This window comes from Oryx dammah, unplaced genomic scaffold (genome assembly GCF_014754425.2).
Source record: "Oryx dammah isolate SB20612 unplaced genomic scaffold, SCBI_Odam_1.1 HiC_scaffold_2, whole genome shotgun sequence".
Classification (NCBI taxonomy): Eukaryota; Metazoa; Chordata; class Mammalia; order Artiodactyla; family Bovidae; genus Oryx; species Oryx dammah.
Window position 1 is genome coordinate 131,666,524 of NW_024070186.1, and position 23,045 is coordinate 131,689,568.

The 23,045-nt window shown below is 36.3% G+C and overlaps 1 protein-coding gene across 6 annotated transcripts in view; it reads right to left on the reverse strand.

The window, feature by feature from the left end:
• ROBO2 (roundabout guidance receptor 2) overlaps positions 1-23,045 on the reverse strand; it is a 653,625-nt gene that overhangs the window by 81,200 nt on the left and 549,380 nt on the right. For all 6 annotated transcript variants that reach the window (XM_040227106.1, XM_040227089.1, XM_040227083.1 and 3 more), the window contains exons 11-16: positions 20,059-20,140; positions 19,463-19,625; positions 17,711-17,877; positions 13,706-13,827; positions 5,701-5,932; positions 2,457-2,581 (exon numbers count right to left, since the gene is read on the reverse strand). In XM_040227106.1, coding sequence (XP_040083040.1) covers positions 2,457-2,581; positions 5,701-5,932; positions 13,706-13,827; positions 17,711-17,877; positions 19,463-19,625; positions 20,059-20,140 — 891 coding nt within the window. The remainder of the gene's footprint in view (positions 1-2,456; positions 2,582-5,700; positions 5,933-13,705; positions 13,828-17,710; positions 17,878-19,462; positions 19,626-20,058; positions 20,141-23,045) is intronic.

Consider the following 23,045-nt stretch of genomic DNA (forward strand, 5'->3'; position numbering starts at 1 on the left):
TCCATCACCAACTCCCGGAGTTCACCCAAACTCATGTCCATTGAGTCCCTGATGCCATCCAACCATCTCATCCTCTGTCGTCCCCTCCCTCCTGTCTTCAATCTCTCCCAACATCAGGGTCTTTTCAAATGAGTCAGCTCTTTGCATCAGGTGGCCAAAGTACTGCAGTTTCAGATTCAACATCAGTCCTTCCAATGAACACCCAGGGATGATTTACTTTAGAATGGACTGGTTGGATCTCCTTGCAGTCCAAGGGACTCTCAAGAGTCTTCTCCAACCACAGTTCAAAAGCATCAATTCTTCGGCGCCCAGCTTTCTTCACAGTCCAACTCTCATATCCATACATGACTACTGGAAAAACCATAGCCTTGACTAGGGAGACCTTTGTTGACAAAGTAATGTCCCTGCTTGTTAATATTCTGTCTAGGTCGGTCATAACTTTCCTTCCAAGGAATAAGAGTCTTTTAATTTCATGGCTGCAGTCACCATCTGCAGTGATTTCTGGAGCCCCCCAAAATAAAGTCAGCCACTGTTTCCCCATCTATTTGCCATGAAGTGATGGGACTGGATGCCATGATCTTAGTTTTCTGAATGTTGAGCTTTAAGCCAACATTCACTCTCCTCTTTCACTTTCATCAAGAGGCTCTTTAGTTCTTCTTCACTTTCTGCCATAAGGATGGTGTCATATGCACATCTGAGGTTATTAATATTTGTCCTGGCAATCTTGATTCCAGCTTGTGCTTCATCCAGTATGAATGTATCTTAATGCTTATAAAATTTCAGAATTTATGTAATTATGCTATTATAAAAGCACTTACTCTTATATTCTTAGACACATTTCTTTATAAAATGATGGGAATGATTTTAAAATAAATTCTTATGCAAATTTAGTCCATTTGCTTCAGTAACTTAACCATTAACTTAGGAAAACTATACTTTAACATTTTTTTTTCCTAAAAGTAATATGTTTTGAATAAAATTATTCAGCTTAATTTCACATACCAACTATGCATTTCTGGGGTGAGGTGGGGTGTCTAGTTTTCTTTCCTAATAGATCTACTTAGTATATTATTGTCAGAGTTCTACAAATATTTATTAATGGCAAAAAAACACATAGTTTTGAATTTTTACAAGGTTTAATGATATGTTTTACTCTCCTATGTGGTCTAATCATATCACAATTAATCAGAATCATTTCTCAAAGTTAGACAACTTGTGTTTCTCAAATGATGTCTCTCAAATGATGGTGAAGAAACAATGGATATATTCTGTTTCTAAATAGCAACAAATTCATCTGTTGAAAAATGAAAGCTTTCTAAAACTTGTTTTTTCAATGGCTCCCTTTTCTCAGGGCTTCCCTGGTGGCTTAGTCGTAAGGAATCCGCCTGCCAATGCAGGAGATGCGAGTTCAATCCCTGGACTGGGAATCCCTGGTGGCTGAGATGGTAAAGAATCCCCCCACAATATGGGAGACCTGGGTTCAATCCCTGGGTTGGGAAGATCGCTTAGAGGAGGGCGTGGCAACCCACTCCAGTATTTTTGCCTGGAGAATCCCATGGACAGAGGAGCCTGGAGGGGTCCATGGGGTCACAAAGAGTCAGACACGACTGAGAGACTAAGTGTACGGCTCTTATCAAGAACCTGGTAAAAGAATTTAGAGTGGAAGACGGTAGTTCCTATCTCTGTCCCAACCCTGCTGCTGCTGCTGCTAAGTCCCTTCAGTCGTGTCCGACTCTGTGTGACCCCATAGACGGCAGCCTACCAGACTCCGCTGTCCCTGTTAGTCTCCAGGGAACACTATACACCCACAAAGCATCTTTTTTTATGCGGAAACATTTTAAAAATAGCTGCCTAAGGCTTGTGGTCTTCCCTGGTAGTTCAGTAGCAAGAATCTACCTGCAAAAGCCTGCGAATGCTTGTCAACGCAGGAGATAAGAGTTCAATTCCCTGGGTTGGGAAGATCCTCTGGAGAAAGAACTGGTAACCCACTCTGGTATTCGTGCCTGTAGAATCTCATGAACAGAGTACCTGGCTGGCTACAGTCTATGGGATTGCAAAGAGTCGGAGGAACACCACTTAGTAACTAAACAACATAAGCCCATTACACAGAAATCTAACAAAAATAAAGACAGTTTCTAGGATAGGGCTTCACTATCTACCCTTTACTCCATCTTTATAACTTCCTGAGGTTCTGCAACCATATATATTTTATATATATATAAAATAACCACTGCACTATTATGGTTTACTTGTCCAAATAAGTTTGTGGTATTTGTGAGCTTGGATTTAGGTTCTATGAATTCTGTGCATTTGCTTCTTTACGAGTCACACAAACATATATTTCTTTACATTCAAACTCAATAAGAGGGCCACCAGAAATACTCCCCATCCACATGACCTTGAGACTTCTTTGGGAAGTTTTATCTGTGAACCTTCCTTCTTCATCCAGGCCTTACCTTGTATTCCTGGATAATTCCATTCTGATGATCTGGAGGAGGAGGATCCCAGGAAACACTAATACTTGTGCTATTGTGGCTTCCAACAGTTAGCACGGTGACAGATTGTGGAGGGGCACTTGGGGCTGCAGAAGAAGTCATTAGAATAAACACAAATTGTAAGTCTTAATGTGCATTAATGCTGCTTACAGAATATGAATATAAAGACAAAATGCAAGAGGCTTTTGTTTCTAGTAGTTCTGAATGAACAGTGAGTGTTTAAAAAAAATCCTTTAAATATAATGGATGGATTTAAAGCAAATAAAACAGCTACAGTGATATGTCTTCAGCAATAAATTTAACACTTAACATTCGAATTTGTATAACATTCTCACAAAAAAATTCACAGGAAATAAAAAAACAACCCATCTTAGTCTTACAGATAAGGAAAAGGAAGGCTACTATAATAGACTTATCTAAGTTAAATAGTGAGGGAGAACTTGAACCAGATATGTCTGATTTTAGAACGTTGACTCTTTTAATAGGCTCCTCTTTTATAAAACAAACAAACAAGCAAAACAACAACAAAAACATTGCTATCAGAAGTATTCCCAGAGGATGCATTCCAAAATTTCACCAGCCATTATTTCTGAGTAGTAGTATTACTGACATTCTTTTTGTTTTGGTTTGGTTTGTATTTTATACATAAAAACAGAAACATAGCTATAAATTTCACCAACACAGAGAAAAGACAGTTTTGTTTTCATAATGAGGAACATAATTGATTGATTGCTGTAAACTGATTCATAATTTAAGATTTGAAACTTATTTTACATTGATGGGCAAGGAACTCTGAAGATATTAATGAAAACAGTTCATGTTGGATCAAATGTGAAATGGACAGATTTTAATTTCCTACAATTCTCTTCCTTTATGGTTTTTCCCATAACTAATTATAATTATACAAAGAAAAGATGAATATGAAATAATTCTTGATTTTGGACACTATTAGTATCTCCTATGCAGTGTATTTGAGAGCTAAGTCATACTAATTTTCCTGGAAAACATCAATTCTCAGTATAACTAAGTTTAAGCCAACAGGTGAAAAAGCAAATCAAAGTACTAACCCTTGAAGCAAGAGTCATATAATTTTGAGGTATGAAAGAATTTTTACATATAAGATGAATGTTTTCATAACTATATAATTTAGTTATTTGAAAATGTGTACACTTCAATCATAAAAGATATTTAAAAGCTTACCAATAAAGTTTCCCATGTTTGATAAATTATCACAACACATTTCACTGAAGTATGGTGCATGTAGAAAACACACAGAGACACGTTACCACAATACTGCTCTTTATTACTCCTCTATGAGATAATGCTGGTCTGAAATGTGGCACAGTGACATAAATCCAACTGTTTGCCTAGTGGTTTTGTAGTCATTAGGTAGACTTTATTGAAAAGTAACACTTTGGAGAACTGGTTTCTCATTTCCCTTACTGCTGGCGTGGCAAGAACACGGTGCCTATTTCCTGACAGGTCAATTATTACACAGATGTGAAAGAACCCACTCATCGTTCCCAGACACAGCCCAGCTGAGTCCCATTTGTTCCCTTCAGAAGCCACAGAAAGAGGAGATGAACGTAAATCTAACTGTGACAAATGTCTATTCCGGAAAAAAAGTCTAACTGCAGTGAAATTGATTTTTGGAAGTGTGCTTCAAACACAGCATTCTGTATGAAATTTATCCACCCCACTCATTAGTTTATACATAAAGCAAAATTTAATGGGAGACAAAGATCCTCTTATTAATTTTTAGTAATTTTTTCTTTATAAATTCTAAAGGTCAATTAATGATGCCTTTAAAAATATGCACTTCTGCCCATGTCAGTATATCACACTGTAAACCAATGTGAAGATAACCTTTCTCTGTATTGCTAATTATAAGATATATATAATTTAAAGGCTCTTTGGTTGGAGATGTATATCTATATGTTAGCATGAACAATCTACACATATTTTCTTAAGGCTGCTTTTATACTGATTTACATCAAATATGTTTAGAAAAAAAGGCTTTTTACATAAAAATTAGCAGAGAAGCAGAAAAGGTGGGGATTTATTATACTTTGGATGTGACTTTTTGTACTTTGATGATACCATTCGTTGCCAAATTCTAGTTTAGGAAAGGGGAAACTAGAAATGGACTAGTTGAGACTATATTAATTTTATGTCCATCGCAGATTGATTTTAAACCATCTGCAACAAAGAAAAGTTACCAAGGGGAAATGGAGAGGGGACATCATTAAGAAGAATGCTACTGCAAAGGTTCAAATGGCCTTCCGGATTAGAAATTATGAATCCGACTGGCAGAGCTCATAGGGAAGGAGGCTTATAAAAGGCAATGTCAGGCTTTACTACACCAGCAACAGAGGAGTGACAAAGAACAGCCTGTGTACTTGAGTTTCCATTAGCCTGTCCTTTAAGGAAGCCAAATGAGCTAAAGCCGTGTGTGAAAACAAGAAGGGAAAGTATTATAATCAAATTCCAGTGTATAGACAAACAAGAGTTGAAGCTAATGTTTCCTGAAGAAAAATTCCAACTACTTGAATGTCAGTTTGTAACCAAACAGGACCCTATGGTGCCTTCCTGGGACATGTCTTCCCCCTTATCCTCTGCTTTAGTCCCCTTCTCTGAAGTACCAATAACAGTATTTGATGCATATTTCCTGAGTTGTTTTACAGATGTGGAAAAGCCCCCACCAAATGGAAGATGTTAACTGCTTGAGGACCATGAGCACACAGCCCCAGGACTACTGGTATCTAAGGACTGATATTATTAACCCCTGTGATTCCACCCTATTACCTCACCATCAGCCAGTAGGAGAACTGTGTATGAGCTGATCAGAGACCCTTCGACTTCCCACCACTCATATCTGGCTTTATGCTTTGCTGAAACCTTTTGAGGAGGTCACGGCTTTTTAAGGCATAAGCCACCTATCTCCTTGCACAGCCCTGCAATAAACCTTTCTCTGCTCCGAACTCTGACATTTTGGTATGTTTGGCCTCACTGTGCATCAGGCACACGTGAGTTGTTAGAGTCTATGAACTTCTCAGAATAAAAGAAGAACAACAACACTTCTCAGGTTCACTTTTAGAACTCTCTATTGGTACTCTTCTAAAGAAGATGATAAAACTAGAGCTTCAACAGAAGTTGATTTCATTATGGTTTAAGGTTGGTTCATGTTAGAAATCTGAATACTGACCTTCTTCAGTAGTACGAACTGTTTTAGATTCACTATCCATTCCTTGGAACTCATTAAAATATGGTCGAACTTTAATTTCGTAAGTCACCCCCTTTTTCAGATTGACTAAGACAGCACTTCTCTCAGTTGGGACTTTAGCATCTAAATTCTGCCATGCTGTTGTAGCCTGCAGGCCTGAAGTCTGACGGTACATCACTCGGTAGCCTTGAATAAACTGGGGTTGGCGATCAACCTGCAAGATAAAGCAAAAAGCTTTTGAAACCAAATAGAAGTGTCCGAGCAATGCCGTGTCTTTCTAATTCATCACCCTGCTTCCAATATCCTCTTTCAGTTCTGAGTTCACATGATTCCAAGTTGTTACTACCAAAATGAAGAGTGGAACTACATTATCCCCTGTTTAAAATACTTCATGGTAGGTAAGTTACTCAATTAATTAAAATTCTTTGGATTAGCACAAAGTCCTGTCAATATTTCTAGCTTTGTCATCTATCTGTTTGTCCTTCTACTGTATTCAACAATTCTCATTTTTGTGGTTTTATACGTAGTGTGCAATTTGTCAGGCATCTCTATTATCACCTCTTGTTCATTCACTAATACCTTTACTCACTCAATCATTTTCTGAGTTCCTATTAAGAGGTGTCAGTTATTCTGTTAAACTCTGAGGATAAAAACGGAGAATGAAAGGAGAGTCAGTCCCTGGCCTCCTGGTGCATAGAGTTCAGGTAGAAGGTGGAAATTACCTCATGATCACTCAAACAATGGGCAAGTTACGTTCATAACAAACAAATATGATGTTTGTTATGATGTTATGAATGAGATGCACTAGCAGATAAGAAAGCCTAGAGTGGAGAGGAAGTTGATGGATCAGGGAGACAGTTTCCCAGAAGAAGAACAAGTGCTGAGATCTGCATGGAAAGAAAGATTTATACAGAGGAAGAAAAGGAGGAACAGCATGTGTAAAATTCCTGTGGCTGGAGGAAGCATATAAAAGAGACTCAGAGTTGTGGAGCTAGAGCTCCTGTTTTAAAAGCATATGGAAAATTTATAGTGATTAACAAATATTAAATAAAAGACATTAAGTTAACAACTTCAAGGTCCTCCAACAGTCCCACTGTTAGCACAGTTTAACAGCTTTCTTGATTCTTTCATTCATTTGAGGTACGGAGGATAAAGAGCTATTTTTAATTAAAATCTGAAAATTTGAACCTGAAAACTAATATCAAAAATCAAAAAAACAAGTTCCTGTTTTACATTTATTGAACACTTTTTATTGGAGTTTTGTCACTGTTTCATTTCAGGGAGAAAAGGACTTTTAGCTTTTTCAACGTTTGAATGTCCTGCTAATTTTTAGAAATGCTTGACTTAACTATAACTATCACAGCACCTTCTTCAATTAATATTCCATATACTGTAGTTTAATAGCCATATTCTAAGAAGTCTTTAGCTTGACATATTTCATTGTCAAATAAAATGTAAAATTCAATGGAGATGAGATGGAGTAACCCAACTTTAGGAAGGCTGAGAAAAGAGAGAAAATAAAGAAGGTGATGATGGAAATTGCTATTTCAGTTTTTTTAAAAATGTCTGTGTCCAACTGTTAACACATAATAACACAAATGATACTCTTTCATGTAATAACTTCTGGCATTTCTTTATTAGTTGCAGCATTTTAAAATATTTTTAAGTGAAGACAGAAAATGTACAAATACAGAACCTCAATCAAAATACAGCAAGACAAAGGGTTATGTCTTTGGTATGTAGAATGTCCATGCTAGAAAAATCCATAAAGTTGGATTTGCGTGAGCATGTGTGTTTCTAAGTATAGTTAATTCTGGTTTCCCAGATGAGTCTCAACAAGTAAGAATTCCTTCACCCACATGACAGCTTTCTAACTCTTAAAAGATTTGTGGAATTAGTACTACACTTGTATGAGGCTATGTCAAAGAAAAGTAAGCTCAGTTCTGATACCAAAGCTCACGATCTTTGAATCCTCATCCATGCTACCAGTTTGTGTTCATACCAAAGTACATATTTATCGAAAAGCAGAAGTTCTCTTGACATTGTAAAACAAGGAAACTAAAATGCAGAAAGCTAAATTTATGAGAGACAAAGAGAGATACCTTTCATCAGAACTGTCAATGTTCAAAAAAAATCCCTGAGGCATATGTTAAAACAATATTAAGCTTGCATTTTATAAACTTCTCTGCATTCACTTTAAGGGAATTTATATACTGAAAGAAAGACATAACTTACAATAATAGCTTGTTAATACTGAAAGAAGCAAGCTGTGTTTTTAAGAAGAACATTAAGCAGCTGTTTCTAGATGAAGGGAGTCTGTAAATCAGGGTAAATTGGTTTTATCCATGTTTGGTTTTCATTAATTAAGTGTTTTAGGACTTTATGAAGCTAATGTTTACTGCACAACATTGCTTTGCTCACTTCAGTGTATACTGCCTTCTCTGTTGTAATGGCCTACTTAATAGCTAAATACTTTAACTTGATTTTGTGTGGTTGCTATACATACATGCTCTATATTCTTTTCACAAGCAAAGTTTGTTGTTACAGGTGAAAGCAAAAATGAAAATGCTGCACATCATCTGTCTAAAAACAGGTGAGATTTTAATGAATACGTGTTCTACACCACTGATTTTGGGGAACCTTTTGACAAGTGATCACTTTCAAGTTAAACCATATGCTTGTCACTAGTTTTATTAACATTCTAATTAAAAGAAGGAAGATTTTCTTTTAGAGTCTATTATAATTGCGATGGGATTGCTAGGTGGCTCAGTGGTAAAGAATCTGCCTGCAATTCAGGAGATGCAGGAGAATGAGGGTTTGATCCCTGGGTCAGGAAGATCTCCTGGAGGAGGAAATGGCAACTCACTCCAGTATTCTCACGCTGTCTACGGGAAAATTCCACAGACAGAGGAGCCTGGTGGGCCACAGAACGTGGGGTTGCAAAGAGTGAGACGTGACTGAGCACTCACACACACACAAACCATCTCTATAATCAAGGTTGGCCACAAAACCATGGGTTTACTAAATTTAAAAAAAATAGGTAATTTCTGAAATCTGAATAAAAGAGTATTGTCTTAGGAACATGTGAAGAGAGTCTCGATATTCAGGTCATAAGATCTCAATTGAGTGATGCTTTAGCTTTTTAAACATTTTGAGTCTCAGTTTACTTAATTTCAAGTTTTAGAGCTGTACAATGATAGAGCATTGTTATGTAAGGGATATACTAAAAAAGGGGGTCCATTCATGGCCCTCAAATTTGCACATTCATTAAAAGATTAAACAAAGATTCTTAATATCTATCATTTCAATTTTAAAAATTCCATTTATACTGAAAATTCACAGTGAATTTCCATTGGTGGGTTTAGCCTGCTGAGTAACAGATCTGGGTTTAACTGAGTTCTGAGATTTCAGTTCGCCAAAGCACTCTTTTAACTCCAGTAGCAGTGACATTTAAGGGGCAAGCGACCTGTAATTCTTGTCCTTGAATAACAAAACACTCACACACACAAACTAGAATAATGACTTTAAAGTAAGAGATTTATTGCTACTTTCTTTGTGAAACAGTCGTTTTCATCATTTTTCCCCACCCTCATTATAAAAGCAGTCATTTTAGAAAGTAGCCTTTGTTAAATTTTGTTGGTTTGAGATTAAACATGTGGGGCAGGCAGATAGTTTTTCCAGTCCAAACGTCCTGTGTGTTTGGTAACAGAATCCTGCCAACTATTGACAAACTACATCAGCTGACCCCTAATTGAAATACATGGGCTGGGGAATATATTTCTTTCCTCAGACATCAACATGCCTGAAACCTAAGTACTAACAATGTGATAATTCACAGAACATATACATTTAGCAAGTTGAAAATATGCCATGAAATATTTGGTTATAATTTCTTTGGCCACAGATCTGCTCTCCAGTCTAACTTTATTTCACTAAATTTACTTCTCAAATACATATTTACCTTATGTGTAAATACAAATTCATTGAGAATTTGTGATATAGTCAAACACTTTCTTTCTTAAAATAAAAAAAAAATTAAAATATATGAAGACAACTGATTTGATCATTCAATGGACAGTTACTGAAACAGAATTTCATCATAAATGTTCTGCTCTGAGAAAAACAGAAGTGAAAACTTGAACTTTGGACTCACAAAACTCAAGCTCATGAGGGAGAGATATGTAGACTAGTAATAACTCGTTTCTTGGGATATAAAGATGAATATGACAAGGTCCCTCTCCTGGAAGAACCCAGACTACTGACCTACAATTCTGAGCTACTTTGATTGATTCTTTTAAACTCTGACTTTTAAAGTGATTAACTTCAAAAACATAATGACTTTGATTCTTTACCCAAATAATCCCCACATTTAGAATCAGCTTTAAAAAGCAACCCTTTAAAACTCAGAATAAAGCAGAGAAGATTTTTGTCAGGGGAGAATGAGGAAAAATCTGGTGTTAAAAATACAAGCATTTCCTTGGTTTTATTACTGAATAGTTTTGTATTGAGCCAAAGCTACAGAAAGATGGAAGAGGCATGGCAGATAATACCCTTTCTGTGCCACTGGAAAAATGATGAGGTCATTATGTCCTTTCATGGGAGCAGAAAAATAGAAACCATTGTATGCCAAAAACAAAATAAGTCAATGTGAAATTATATGAAAAATAAAATTAGAAACAATGCAACCTTAAATAATCATAGCTACTCTTAAAACATAAATTTAGTTTTACTTTTTTTTAAAGCACTACCCAGTTTTGTACTCTCAGACCAAACATTTGACTAGTCTAACTTAAGGAGCAACAACATGCCCTGTCCAAGGTCATATGTTGAAATTCCACTATTAAAAGGTATTTCTTCCAACTAAATATTTGTCTACAGTTTCAAGTGAAAAACAAAGAGCAGGTTTACATTAAGGAAGCTCTAATCCCATTTTTACCTACACATAGATGTAGGATCCTGGAAACATTGTTCAACCTGTCTCCGTTGGTTTCCTTTTACAATCTACTGTTGTTATTCTTTTTAGTTGCTAAGTTGTGTCCGACTCTTTGCAACCCCATGGACTGTAGCTCTCCAGGCTCCTTCTGTCCATGGGATTTTCCAGGCAAAAATACTGGAGTGGGTTGCCATTTCCTTCTCCAGGGGATCTGCCCGACCCAGGGATCAAAGCTCCATCTCCTGCATTGGCAGGTGGATTCTTTACCACTGAGTCACCAGGGTCACCCCTTAAAAATAGAATTGGACTGCTGCTGCTGCTAAGTCACTTCAGTCGTGTCCCACTCTGTGTGACCCCATAGATGGCAGCCCACCAGGCTCCAACGCCCCTGGGATTCTCCAGGCAAGAACACTGGAGTGGGTTGCCATTTCCTTCTCCAATGCACGAAAGTGAAAAGTGAAAGTGAAGTCGCTCAGTTGTGTCCGACTCTTAGCAACCCCATGGTCTGCAGCCTACCAGGCTCCTCCATCCATGGGATTTTTCAGGCAAGAGTACTGGAGTAGGGTGCCATTGCCTTCTCTGAGAATTGGACTAAAGAGCCTTAAATGTTAATTCAGTTTCTTCTGTTCTAATATAATAATGCCTCCATATTTCCCCATATAGATGTAGAAAAGTGATAATGCTGTTTCTGATGCCTAAAGACAGAGTTAATTACTTCTTCTTTGATGGAAGCCTTTGTTTATTAAATGTGTGTGTGTGTATATATATATGTGTGTGTGTATAAATCAGTTATGGCTTTTCCCTGTATACCATCATTAAGAAGTTCTGTGTTTTTCTCAAGTAGATTTGTGTTTTCCAACACAAATATAGTTTTAGATAGTGTTTTCCAACATTTACGCCAAAACTGGTCCTCAAAAAATGCTTACTGAACTGTGTTTACTCAATGGATTTATTACTAAGAAGACCCTGGGATAATTCTCTTCATTGTATTTTATAATTCAAACAGTATTGATTAAGAACTGATGAAAAATAATCAGTTTCCCACTCTCAGCTTCTTTCATTGAGGAAATTGAAGGAAATAGGTGAAATGTTATTAACCTAAAGATATCTGCATTCTAAGCAGGTAGCATCCTTTTTTTAAAAGTTACTGTTCTACTACCACTAAAACAATACCACCACCAACAAAAACAATACCAGTGACATAACTATAAATATTTTCTAATTAATATAATTCTTTCTTATCAATTATAATTGATATAATTCTAATATTATAATTAAAACAAAAATTTTCTAGATATCCCTAGGTCAAATGACCATTACTTACACAACATAAAAGATCTATAAACAAACAGGGGGCTATGAAAAGCTGGGCTCATTTATCATCCTTACGGAATTTTAGAGGCTATAATAAAGATATCTTGAGCATGAATGAAAAGTTGACATTAAGTGCATCAGGCAGAAGAATGCACGTTATCTGTTTCTTCACAAAACACAGACACACAGACACAAATACATATACAAAGGTTAATAGTCTCTAATATGAATAATATGAATATTTTTATCCTAGCTATTGTTTTCATTGCAGTGACTACCATGTGATGAAAACATTTTTCATTCTGCAATAATAGTGGGTAGGTTGATATTCAATAATGCATGGAATTATTTTATTATATAAAATTATAATAAAGCATATTAAATATCAATCTATTTCTTAAGACCCATTACTTTTTACTATAAAGTAATTATTAATTAATTATAAATTAATTAATTACTATGTGATTAAAATTATATACTTTTTTGGTACTGCTGGATAATATTCAGCTACAAGAATATAAAGATAATTGATTTAAATTTAGAAGAAAAGTTCAAAATTAAAATTTTTTGTGCTTCAAGTAACATCATTAAGAAAGTAAAAAACATCACACAGATTGGGAGAAAATATTTACAAGTCATACATCTGATAAAGAATCTGCACACAACATGTACAGAACTCTTATAAAACTATACTAAGAAGACAACTCAGTTTAAAAACGGGCAAAGCATTTGAACAGACATTTTGCTAAAGAAGATATACAAATGCTCAATATGCACACGAAAGATTCAAAACAGTCATTAAAGAAATGTAAATTAAAATCACAGTAATATACCCTGCATACTCACTAGAATGGCTATAATCAAAAAGCCAGGATAACAAGGGTGGTTGAAGATGTGAGAGAAACTAGAATCTTCAAATATTGCTGCACAGGAGCATAAAATTGTGTAACCTCTCTGAAAAACGTTTTGGTAATTCACCCAAACATTAAGAGTTTAATTCAACAATTCCTAAGTATACATCAAGAGAAATTAAAATATATGTTGATGTGGACACAAGTGTTCATGACACCATTATTCATAATGGCCCAAAGTGGAAAGAACTCAAAGACAAATTAGCTGATAAATGGCTAAACAGATGTATAAGATACATCTATACAATGGAATTCTACTCTGTAATAAAAAGAAACAAAGTACTGATGCATACTACAACTTGGATGAACCTCAAAAGCACCATGCTGAGTGAAAAAAGCCAGACACAAAAAGTCACATATTGCATGATTTCATTCACATGAAACCTAGAGGTGCATTCATACAGAGCAGATTAGTGGTTGCAAAGGGCTAAAGTCAGGGGAATGAAGGAGTGGCTGCTCAAGAGTCCAGGGTTTTCCTTTGGGATGAGGAAATATTCTAAAACCAGATTCTGGTGGTGATTGCATAACTCTGCAAAGATAACCAAAAAATATTGAGTTGTATACTTTAGTTGTATACTTTAACATCTCAATAAGGAGATGTATTGGCACATGTAAAAATTCAGGAGACAAAACATATTAGTTATATTGTGATCTATTTTTATTGTTTATATTTTTGCCTATTGAATTTTTTTTTCTTTTTTGGCTTTGATTTACCTTGACTTTAAATGGTGAGGATTTTGATTTTTGGTTTGTTTGCTTTTTTCTTTTCTGATTGGTCGTCTCAACGGCGTAAAAGAGACTACTATTAGGATAGCCTTTAAAAACTTACCGTCCATGTGACTTGAACAGTGGTGGGAGTCAATACAACCGGAGTATGAAGACGGACAAGGACGTCTCCGAGTTCTTTCTGGACTTGCCTGTGATCCACTCCTTGTGCTGGTGGGCTGATATCTATAGGGATAAACAGTTCCAATTCTTAAAAATTCACAGTGCCATTCCAGTACATATTATATAAGCCAATATTATGCCATTAGAAATAATCATGGGAGAAAATTAAAAATCCTTTGTGACAAACAACATTAAAGAATATTTAATATACATACTACTACTTTAGGATATAAAGTGAGATTAATCTTCACTAAAATAATATTAATAAAAGTGTTAGCGACCCCATATCCCCATTCAGTACACTGCTGTGAAAGATCTATTATTTTCTTACTAAGGATAAAGTGTGTACTGTAAGACTTCTTTAGAAACATCAGTTTAATACAGATGTTGACACATTGAAGGACTTCAAGTAGTTACCAGGGCCAGATCTGAAAACTGCTGTTTAGGAATTTGTTCAATCCCTTTTCCCAATTAGCAGCTTGTGTGATGCTATTTCTGAACCTATTTCAGTCTGGGAGAGTAGAAGAGAAAGGAAGCAGGGGGCCTGGGAGTGAATTATTTGACTGTTGTGTGTGTGTGGTGGGGGGCATTCAGTTGTATCTGACTCTTCGCAACCCCATGGACTTGCAGCCTGCCACTAAAGGTAAATAAAATGAGGGAAAGAAGGGGAAGAATCCTCCCAAATTCACACACATAAAAATTCTGATGACCAATTTAACACACTGATAAAATGTTCTGTGTAAAATTCTGAACAGTACTCCAATACTTGACAAAAATAAGGCTGCTGATTTTTTGTAGTGATTGTTAGGGTGAGAAGAATTGCAATGTTTAGAATGATATACTCTCAGCCATAATCTGTTCTGATCATGTATTCACCATTCACCTAAACATTGTTCTATTTCCCATCCAACAGTTTATACCCTATGTGTCCATTAAAGAAAAAAATAAGATAAATTATAGATATCCAAGTCCATCAAACTGACATCAAACACTGAATTTCACACAGATTCAAGTGGTACACTGCAATGGTAAGTTGATTTTTTTTCTTTAATCACTTTACTTAAGGAAGGAAGTACAATTTAAAATGATTTATTTTCTTAATCTTGCCTTCTCCTAATTTCTCAGGCCACAAAGCATTACTCTTGCAAATATATTTTTAAGTGCCTATCTCAAAAATAATTTAAACTGGGTGCACTAACTTAAATTGGAGGGCTTCCCTGGTGGCTCAGTGGAAAAGAATATCACTGCCAGTGCAGAAATTAGGAGTTTGTCTTTGGGTCAGCAAGATCTCCTGAAGAAGGAAATGACAACCCACTCCAGTAATCTTGCCTGAGAAATCCCATGGACAGAGGAGCCTGGCAGTCTATAGCCCACGGGGTCTCAAAAGAGTTGGACATGACTGAGCGACTAAACAACAACGATTGGGCACGACATTTTGGTAATTTTTCTCTACTTCCACTTCTTTTTCATCTTTAATATAACTTTAATATCAGCAGCAGAGGGAGTTTTAGACAACATACACAATATATGTACCAATATATCAATATATGTATGTATTATTAATATCATGTGAATGCTACTAGTCTTTGCTAATATATCTATGATTTACTGTGATATTGATTGTACAAGTATTTGCTGCCTTACTGAAATAAGAAATTTATAAATTCTATAGCATTAGCATCTTCAAAAAATAAGAGCTCACACCGCAAAGTGTTCTTTGCAAAGAAGTGCTTGGCAGAATGCAAAGTTGCTTGAAAGTGTGGTGTCAAAAATGATCCTGACATTCAGACACAAAACATGAGTTTTTCTATTAAATATCTGTTAAGGGAGCATAAGTCTTTTGCTCTATATGGTCTCTCGACTGGAACAAGCCAGACCACAAACAACTTTTCATTAATCTTTGTTGACCTTTTTGCAGAGAAGTTATTTTATGAGTCAAGAGTTAGTGACTGGCACTGTTACTGAATGATCAAGAAGGGCCGCCAGGTTTAATCACACCAAAAGTCTTCCCCGTTCTGTGATCTCCCCACTTTCCATTGCAGCTATGCACAAAACCTGTTTCTATCTACACAAGTAAAAGAATGATCTGAGTACTGCAATTTCTTGACTTAAAAACCATACACCTCTTTTTTTTAAGTTCAAAATTAAATTTATTCATTAAATTCATACACATTAAAAGCAAGTGGATTCAGGCAAGGTAAAATAGAACCAGTTTCAGGTCTTCAAATTCCTTGTTGTACTTTTTCTTTCTCTCGAGACAGGTTCTTTACCTACAGGCCCTTTATCATCATGGAAAATTAATCACATTACTTCTTAGAGAACAATAGCAAAGTGGCACCCCCTCCTCCCATGACTGTCATCATGTCAGCAACGTTGCAAAATCACGTGGTGACTTTATTTGACTTGATTCCTTTAAGGCGCCCTTCTCTGTTATAATAGCATGCTAGTTACTATCACCAAGCTACATTGTAATTATAATAATATTTTATGGCTGTATGGTGCTTTTCATAGCATAAAAATACTACTTTGAATTATATCTTGTTCAAAACCTTTTACAAATAAGGAATAATTAACCCTTTCTCAAGAACCCTGTGGGAAGTAAGTCGTAACAAATAGTAAAGCCACCATTTCTATTTTATTTATTACCTTCATGTACTAGTAACAAGGGAAATTCAACATACCATATTAACCCCTAGACTCCAGCAATTTCTCAGTGTGGAGAGACAGGCTACTAAAGATGAGATGGGTTATCTTCCATTTTGATCTCATATATTTTTTTTATTAGTCAAAAGCATCACATACCTCAGGAAGAAAGCTTGATTTACAGCTTCCTGAAACAAATTGTTGCTTTAAACATCTGGTTTAATACCATTTACTGTAAAGATGTTTGTCAGATTTGAGCACGAACATTTCTGGAGGGCAATTTAACAGATTGCTGGGCGCCACCCCCAGAGCTTCAGGGTCCGGGCCTGAGAATTTTTTCTGAGGTAGCCCCAGGTGATGAGATGCTGCTTTTAGGAACCACACCTTGAGACCCACTTTGCAATCAAAACACAATTCTTGAACCACAGGAAGCAATTTTGATATCCTTAACAGGGCATCTTATCCATTAATGTTCACTTTTCATTATGGCAGAATTACTTTCAAAGAAGGAGAAACATTTTCCCTTCCTTTGAAACATGGAAAAATCCTGTGTGCATGCGTGCTCAGTGTGTCAGACTCCTCATGACCCCAAGGACTGAAGCCCACCAGGCTCCGTGGTCCATGAGATTTCCCAGGCAAGTACACTGGAGTGTGCTGCCATGACCTTCTCCAGGGAATCTTCTCCACCCATGGATTAAACCCACATCATCTTCACTGACAGGTGGATTCGTTGCCACTGACTCACCAGGGAAGCCCATAAATTATATATCTTTAAATTTCTATTATATAATTAAAATGATGACCAATAAGTTTTGTTGTTTAGTCACTAAGTCATGTCTGACTCTTTTGCCACGCCCTAGACTGTACCCTGCCAGGATCCTCTGTCCATAGGATTTCTAAGGCAAGAATACTGGAGTTGGTTGCCATTCCTCCTCCAGGGGATTCTTCTGACCTAGGGATTGAATTCACGTCTCCTGCACTGGCAGGTGGACTCTTTACCATTGAGCTACCTGGGAAGCCCCTGAAGCCTTACAGTTAAGCCCTGCTTTAAATTACCATGTAATTGTACCAAATTATTGTGTTTCACTTTTACTAAATAAACCCTGACAGCTCCAGAAAGAAGCTATACTCACTAAGGTGAACAACAAAGAAGCTTTCTCTTCTTTCACTGGACCAGGTCCAGTGAAACATTTTAATATGCAATGCAGATGCTTTTATCGTTGGTCCTGCAATCCCTTTGTCCTTAAAGACATGTTTAATGCCTCTTTCTAGAACCAGTCATGTTTACCGTTACTGAAATTACCTTGGGTGCGCACAGGATCTGACATAGCACTTGGGTCACTGAGACCTTGGGGGTTGATTGCTCTGACCATGAATAAATAGATTGTATTGGGCCGTAGTCCTCTCACTGTATAGAGGGTGGTCTTTACGTGGTTTGCCACTGTCTGCCAGCTATTGCTCACCGATTGGCTGAAACGGGAACAGAAATTTCATTTAAAGAACAGTCGTGAGGGTCTTGGAAATGGAGTTGGATATCAATGACAAAGGTTAATGGCTGAAAATTAAACACACACACACACAACGCTTGAAGTGTTCAGCCCAATAAATGAAACATTTGGATGATTTCAGTTTATTCCACAACAAAGCCGAGCCCACCTAACGGAAGTGCCATGCACAACAAAATTAAACTCAGCCCAGGAGATGTGATAGCCCTTTGCTAAAGCACAGCAGCCCACTAAATGAATACCTGTAAAAGGAACAGAGGCCAAGATCACAACATCAAGTTTATACAATAAATATGGTCCTCGTAATGTATATATATACCTTGAAAAGAATTAACCTGCAGAAAGAATAAATGGACTACAGAGTAAATTATGCCAATACATTTTCCTGTTACAAGTTGTGTTTTCTTTTGCATCAATTCCACATGCAATATTATAATAGAGCCTTCTAAAACTACATATCTGTAAAAGAAGAAAGGAAGCATGTAATGAATATTTTCCCTTGGTCACATTTTTAATAAAATTGTACATTACACAGAATTGTGATTTTGCATCTCAGAATGGTGAAATATCTCTGATAGTGTGTGCGGACCCCTTAACAGATAGGACGCCCTTTCACAGCCCTTTGTCTAAGCTCACATGCTACTTTTGCTTAGAATGAGGAGAAAATGTGATTTTTCAGGGCTGTTTGATTTTCAGAAGTCCTTATACATCAAAGCATGAAAATTACAGAGAAACACTGTTGTGAAATTTGAAAACTAGGTACTGATCATTAACTTTAATAGATCAGGGAAATCTAAAATAAAAGTGATGATTTGCCCTTATGCTTAAAGGAGAGGCGCTATCACTATATTTATAATGGCACACAGAAGCAGTTGGAAACTGAATATGAAGCTACATTTTCTCATTAGTATAACTATTTTTTCAAATTCTCATAAGACAGTTTTATACCAGTATTGGCTAATTTATAGTCTATATCCCTAAGGTGAGGGCAGTTATTCCTAATAATGATTGGACCTAACTTTTCCTTTTAGCCATCAGAAGTGCTTGTAATCAATCTCTTAATTATAGTTTTTAATTTTCTCTTAGGCATAGCCAATACATGTAGTCAAATATATAGCATAAAACACTGGAATTATTTCAAATTTTTCTCTAATTATTAGGAAGTAAAGTTCCAAGTTTCCATACCTCAACTTGCGTAACTTAAAAAGTGCCTGTGCCTAATTAAATTATGTCCTGCTTAGTTCTAAAGCCAAAATTCTCATCTTAAATCCCTACAATGGTCAGGCTAAAGAAGAGCTAAGTGATGATGTCATAACTAGATGCGTATATACATAGGCAAGGATGATGCATATTTAATGTTATAATTAAGGTATGAGTGAAAAATAAACCCAAAGTCTATTCTTGAATAAAGTCAAATACCAAAGATAAATTCTTAAAATGCACTGGTTAAACATGTCCTTAGAATAAAACAGCAGGATAGCTCACTTGAGATTTTTGAATATAGGAGCTAAAGCAAAAACCCAATGGAGAAAAAAGAAACTGTCTCATACCTGAAAGCCTCAATGATATATGCACTTGCTGGAAGGATTCCAGGGGTACCTGGTTGCCAGGACAAGGTGACACTGTTCTTAGTAACATCAGTCACCTGTGGTTTGGAAGGTGGTCCAGGTAGGTCATTTAAATCATAACTTTTACTGATTGGTGCTCCAGATTCTATAGAGGACAAACAGAAAAAATTCATTTCTGATTGCATAAGTTGACAACGATGCTTAAAAGACAGAAAATAGCCTATTAAAGAATTTGAATAGACAGTGAGCAATTCATCATCATGAATCAAAAGTATAAAGGTGAATATTTGTTTTTTTCCCTAAATATCAGAAAACATTTACTTTCACACATGATCACCTGAACTGCTTGTTCTTTAGTGAGAGAAAATAGAAAGATTACCAAGGACAAATATATCAAATTTCATACATGCAATGCTACGTGCCAAGCAGAGTATACATGAAAAAGTGACATAAAGCTTAGTTTTTACAGTCAATAAATTTAAAACCTTGCTCTCTCTTTAACTTGTTATCTGATAATGAGCTAATCACTAAAACTGGCTCAAGATTTCTTCTGTTAAAATAATTCACAAAGAATTCACCTGTCACATCCAGCACAGCACTCCAGGAAGTCTCCCCACTTGAACTTGTAGCCACACAAGTGTAAGTGCCAGTATCAGAAATCTAGTGTGCATAGAAGGGAGAGAATAAAACTGTTTTAATTGATTTGTAGAATGATTACTCAGTCTCAACAAGGCAATATTTGACTTCTAAAATATATCATTTGGTTGTTGGAATTATACACTAGAGTCAATCATACATACACATGAAATATTAAAATAAGCTCATAACAGTGGTTCAAAGATTCTTATTATATTTCTACAACTAAATGTTATCTGTAACTTTTAATAGTTTTCTATTTGCCTCCATGGCAATCTTCTTATCTGTTAATTCCATTTACTGTTGGGGCTTCACTGTATTAGAGTTAGATATGGATAACTCAGGAGAGAATTTTTCAGAATCCTATAAACATTCAGGTTTTCCTAGTAGTTCAGACAGTAAAGAATCTGACTGCAATGTCAGTAGTGTAAAGCTGTCCTCTTTGTCATCAATAAACTCTATTTCACATGATAAAATATACCCAGAAGTAAATAAGCATTCAGATAACATGGAGGTGGGGGACAACACTTCTTCTTCTTTTTTTTTTTTTAAGATATGGAGAAAAGTGAAAAGGGGAAAAAAACTTTAAAATGGAAAACTGAATCTTTCCTTTTAAAGAGTGCAGTACTCACATTAAAGTTGTAACAGTGTAACAGTGAATGAAATAAAGTTGTATCATTAAAATCAAATAAATGATATCTATAGAATGACTGCAATACAGAGCTGAAAGGGTCACAGAACTTATCTAATACATAACACTTTTTAAAGTATACTTAAAACCTTCATTCACTGATTACTTATGTTCAGTTCAGTTCAGTCACTCAGTCGTGTCCCACTCTTCACAACCCCCATGGACCACAAGAAGCCAGGCCTCCCTGTCCATCATCAACTCCCAGAGTTTACTCAAACTCATCTCCATTGAGTTGGTGATGTCACCCAACCATCTCATCTTCTGTTGTCCCCTTTTCTTCCTGCCTTCAATCTTTCCCAGCATCAGGGTCTTTTTTAAATGAGTCAGCTCTTCACATCAGGTGGCCAAAGTATTGGAGTTTCAGCTTCAGCATCAGTTCCATGAACACCCAGGACTGGTTTCCTTTAGGATGGACTGGTTGGATCTCCTTGCAGTCCAAGGGACTCTCAAGAGTCTTCTCCAACACCACAGTTCAAAAGCATCAATTCTTTGGCACTCAGCTTTCTTTATAGTCCAACTCTCACATCCATACATGATTACTGGAAAAACCATAGCCTTGACTAGATGGACTTTTGTTGCAAAGTAATATCTCTGCTTTTTAATATGCTGTCTGGGTTGGTCATAACTTTGCTTCCAAGGAGTAAACATCTTTTAATTTCATGGCTGCAGTCACCATCTGCAGTGATTTTGAAGCCCCCCAAAATAAAGTCAGCCACCGTTTCCCCATCTATTTGCTTATTTTAGGTAGTTAGAATAGGAAAAAGGAGTCCAGAATGGTGGTGGCTAAAAGACAAGGAAGGGAAAAGCCTGAAAATAGAACAAAGGAAGGTCCGAGGACCAGAGTGAGGACCTCAGGTAAAACAAACAGCACCCTGTCTAGCCCAATTTACATAAGGCAGGCTCAGGGGGGGAGTAGAAAAAAAAAAAAAAAACACAGACAAAAAGAGGGGCCAAAGGGCCGGGGTGCTCTCGCTCTCTTCTCTTTGCATCTTTTGGGTCAGCATGCCATCATGCCTTGAGGATGTATTTCCTTTATTTTCTAAATAAAACTGAGCTGTAACACGGAGCTGCAACATTGATCTGTTGAAGAGCTGTAACACTGATCTGTCCAAGAGCTGAGGCACAGTCTATCTGAGAGCTGTGACACGCCAAGGGCTTTAAAGTCCATCGGTTCAAATTTTTGTTGTGACAAGACAGAACTGAGAAAATTATACACTCCCCTGACACTTAAAACATTTTTGTTATTCATTGACTAGTGGTAAAAGATTTGAGGAATAGTTGATAATATAATCAAGAGTTCTCTTTTATAAATGTTAAAGGCTGAAGATTCTGTGATTATATCTTGACAAAAACGCCAACATCAGCAAGATGTAAATTAAAAGCCCTCCCTGTGGTGGACCCCCATGGGCTGACATTACAAACAACATTCATTCACAGTAGTTTAGGTGTGAAGGAAAAGTGAGACTGGGAAGAGAGATGGATGATCAAAGTAAGGCAAAGCAGAAGATATAGAAGTAAAATTCCATGATGAACATGAGTCTACTTGTTGATAAAATATGAGTCCATGGAATATAGTATCTGCTGGGTTCAAAATGTAAGTGTATTGATGACTCAGCCTTCCACAATTGATTCTTGGGTAAATCATTAGTGCCTAGATGTTACTGTGGTTCCACCATTTTAATTGATTTTAAATGTCATTGTGTATTTCAACTTAAGTTTCAAATTGCTCTGGCATGTCATTCTTTGCTATAATATCTCTGTACAATTGTCTTCTATTATGCCGATGAATGATGGGGGATAGCCATTATAGAAAAAGCCATTTTTTCAAATGTGGCTATGCACGCATTATAGTCATTAGAAATCTTTGCATTGAAGAAGTATCACTCACAAACTAAATATAATGAGTCGAGGTTGGATTTTAATGGGATGTTCATTTGAATATGGTCTGTGAAAGAGTAAAGAATTTGCATTATATTATAGCAGCTGAACTAAAATGCAGCACTTGTTATTATGTGCAAATGCTACAAGAAGAATAGGTAGGTAATGCTTCTTAACTGCGTCTCCTTGTCATTATGTGGAGACACGAGTTTGACATTAGCTGTGGTAGGTAGGTGTTAATGAGTATTAGAATATCCTACTTCCCAAAAGAAACAGATTCAGTTACCAATTAGCTGGACCATAAGTATACAGTGTTCATCACACAATTTTTTCCCCTTTGCATTAAATGCTGAAAAAGAA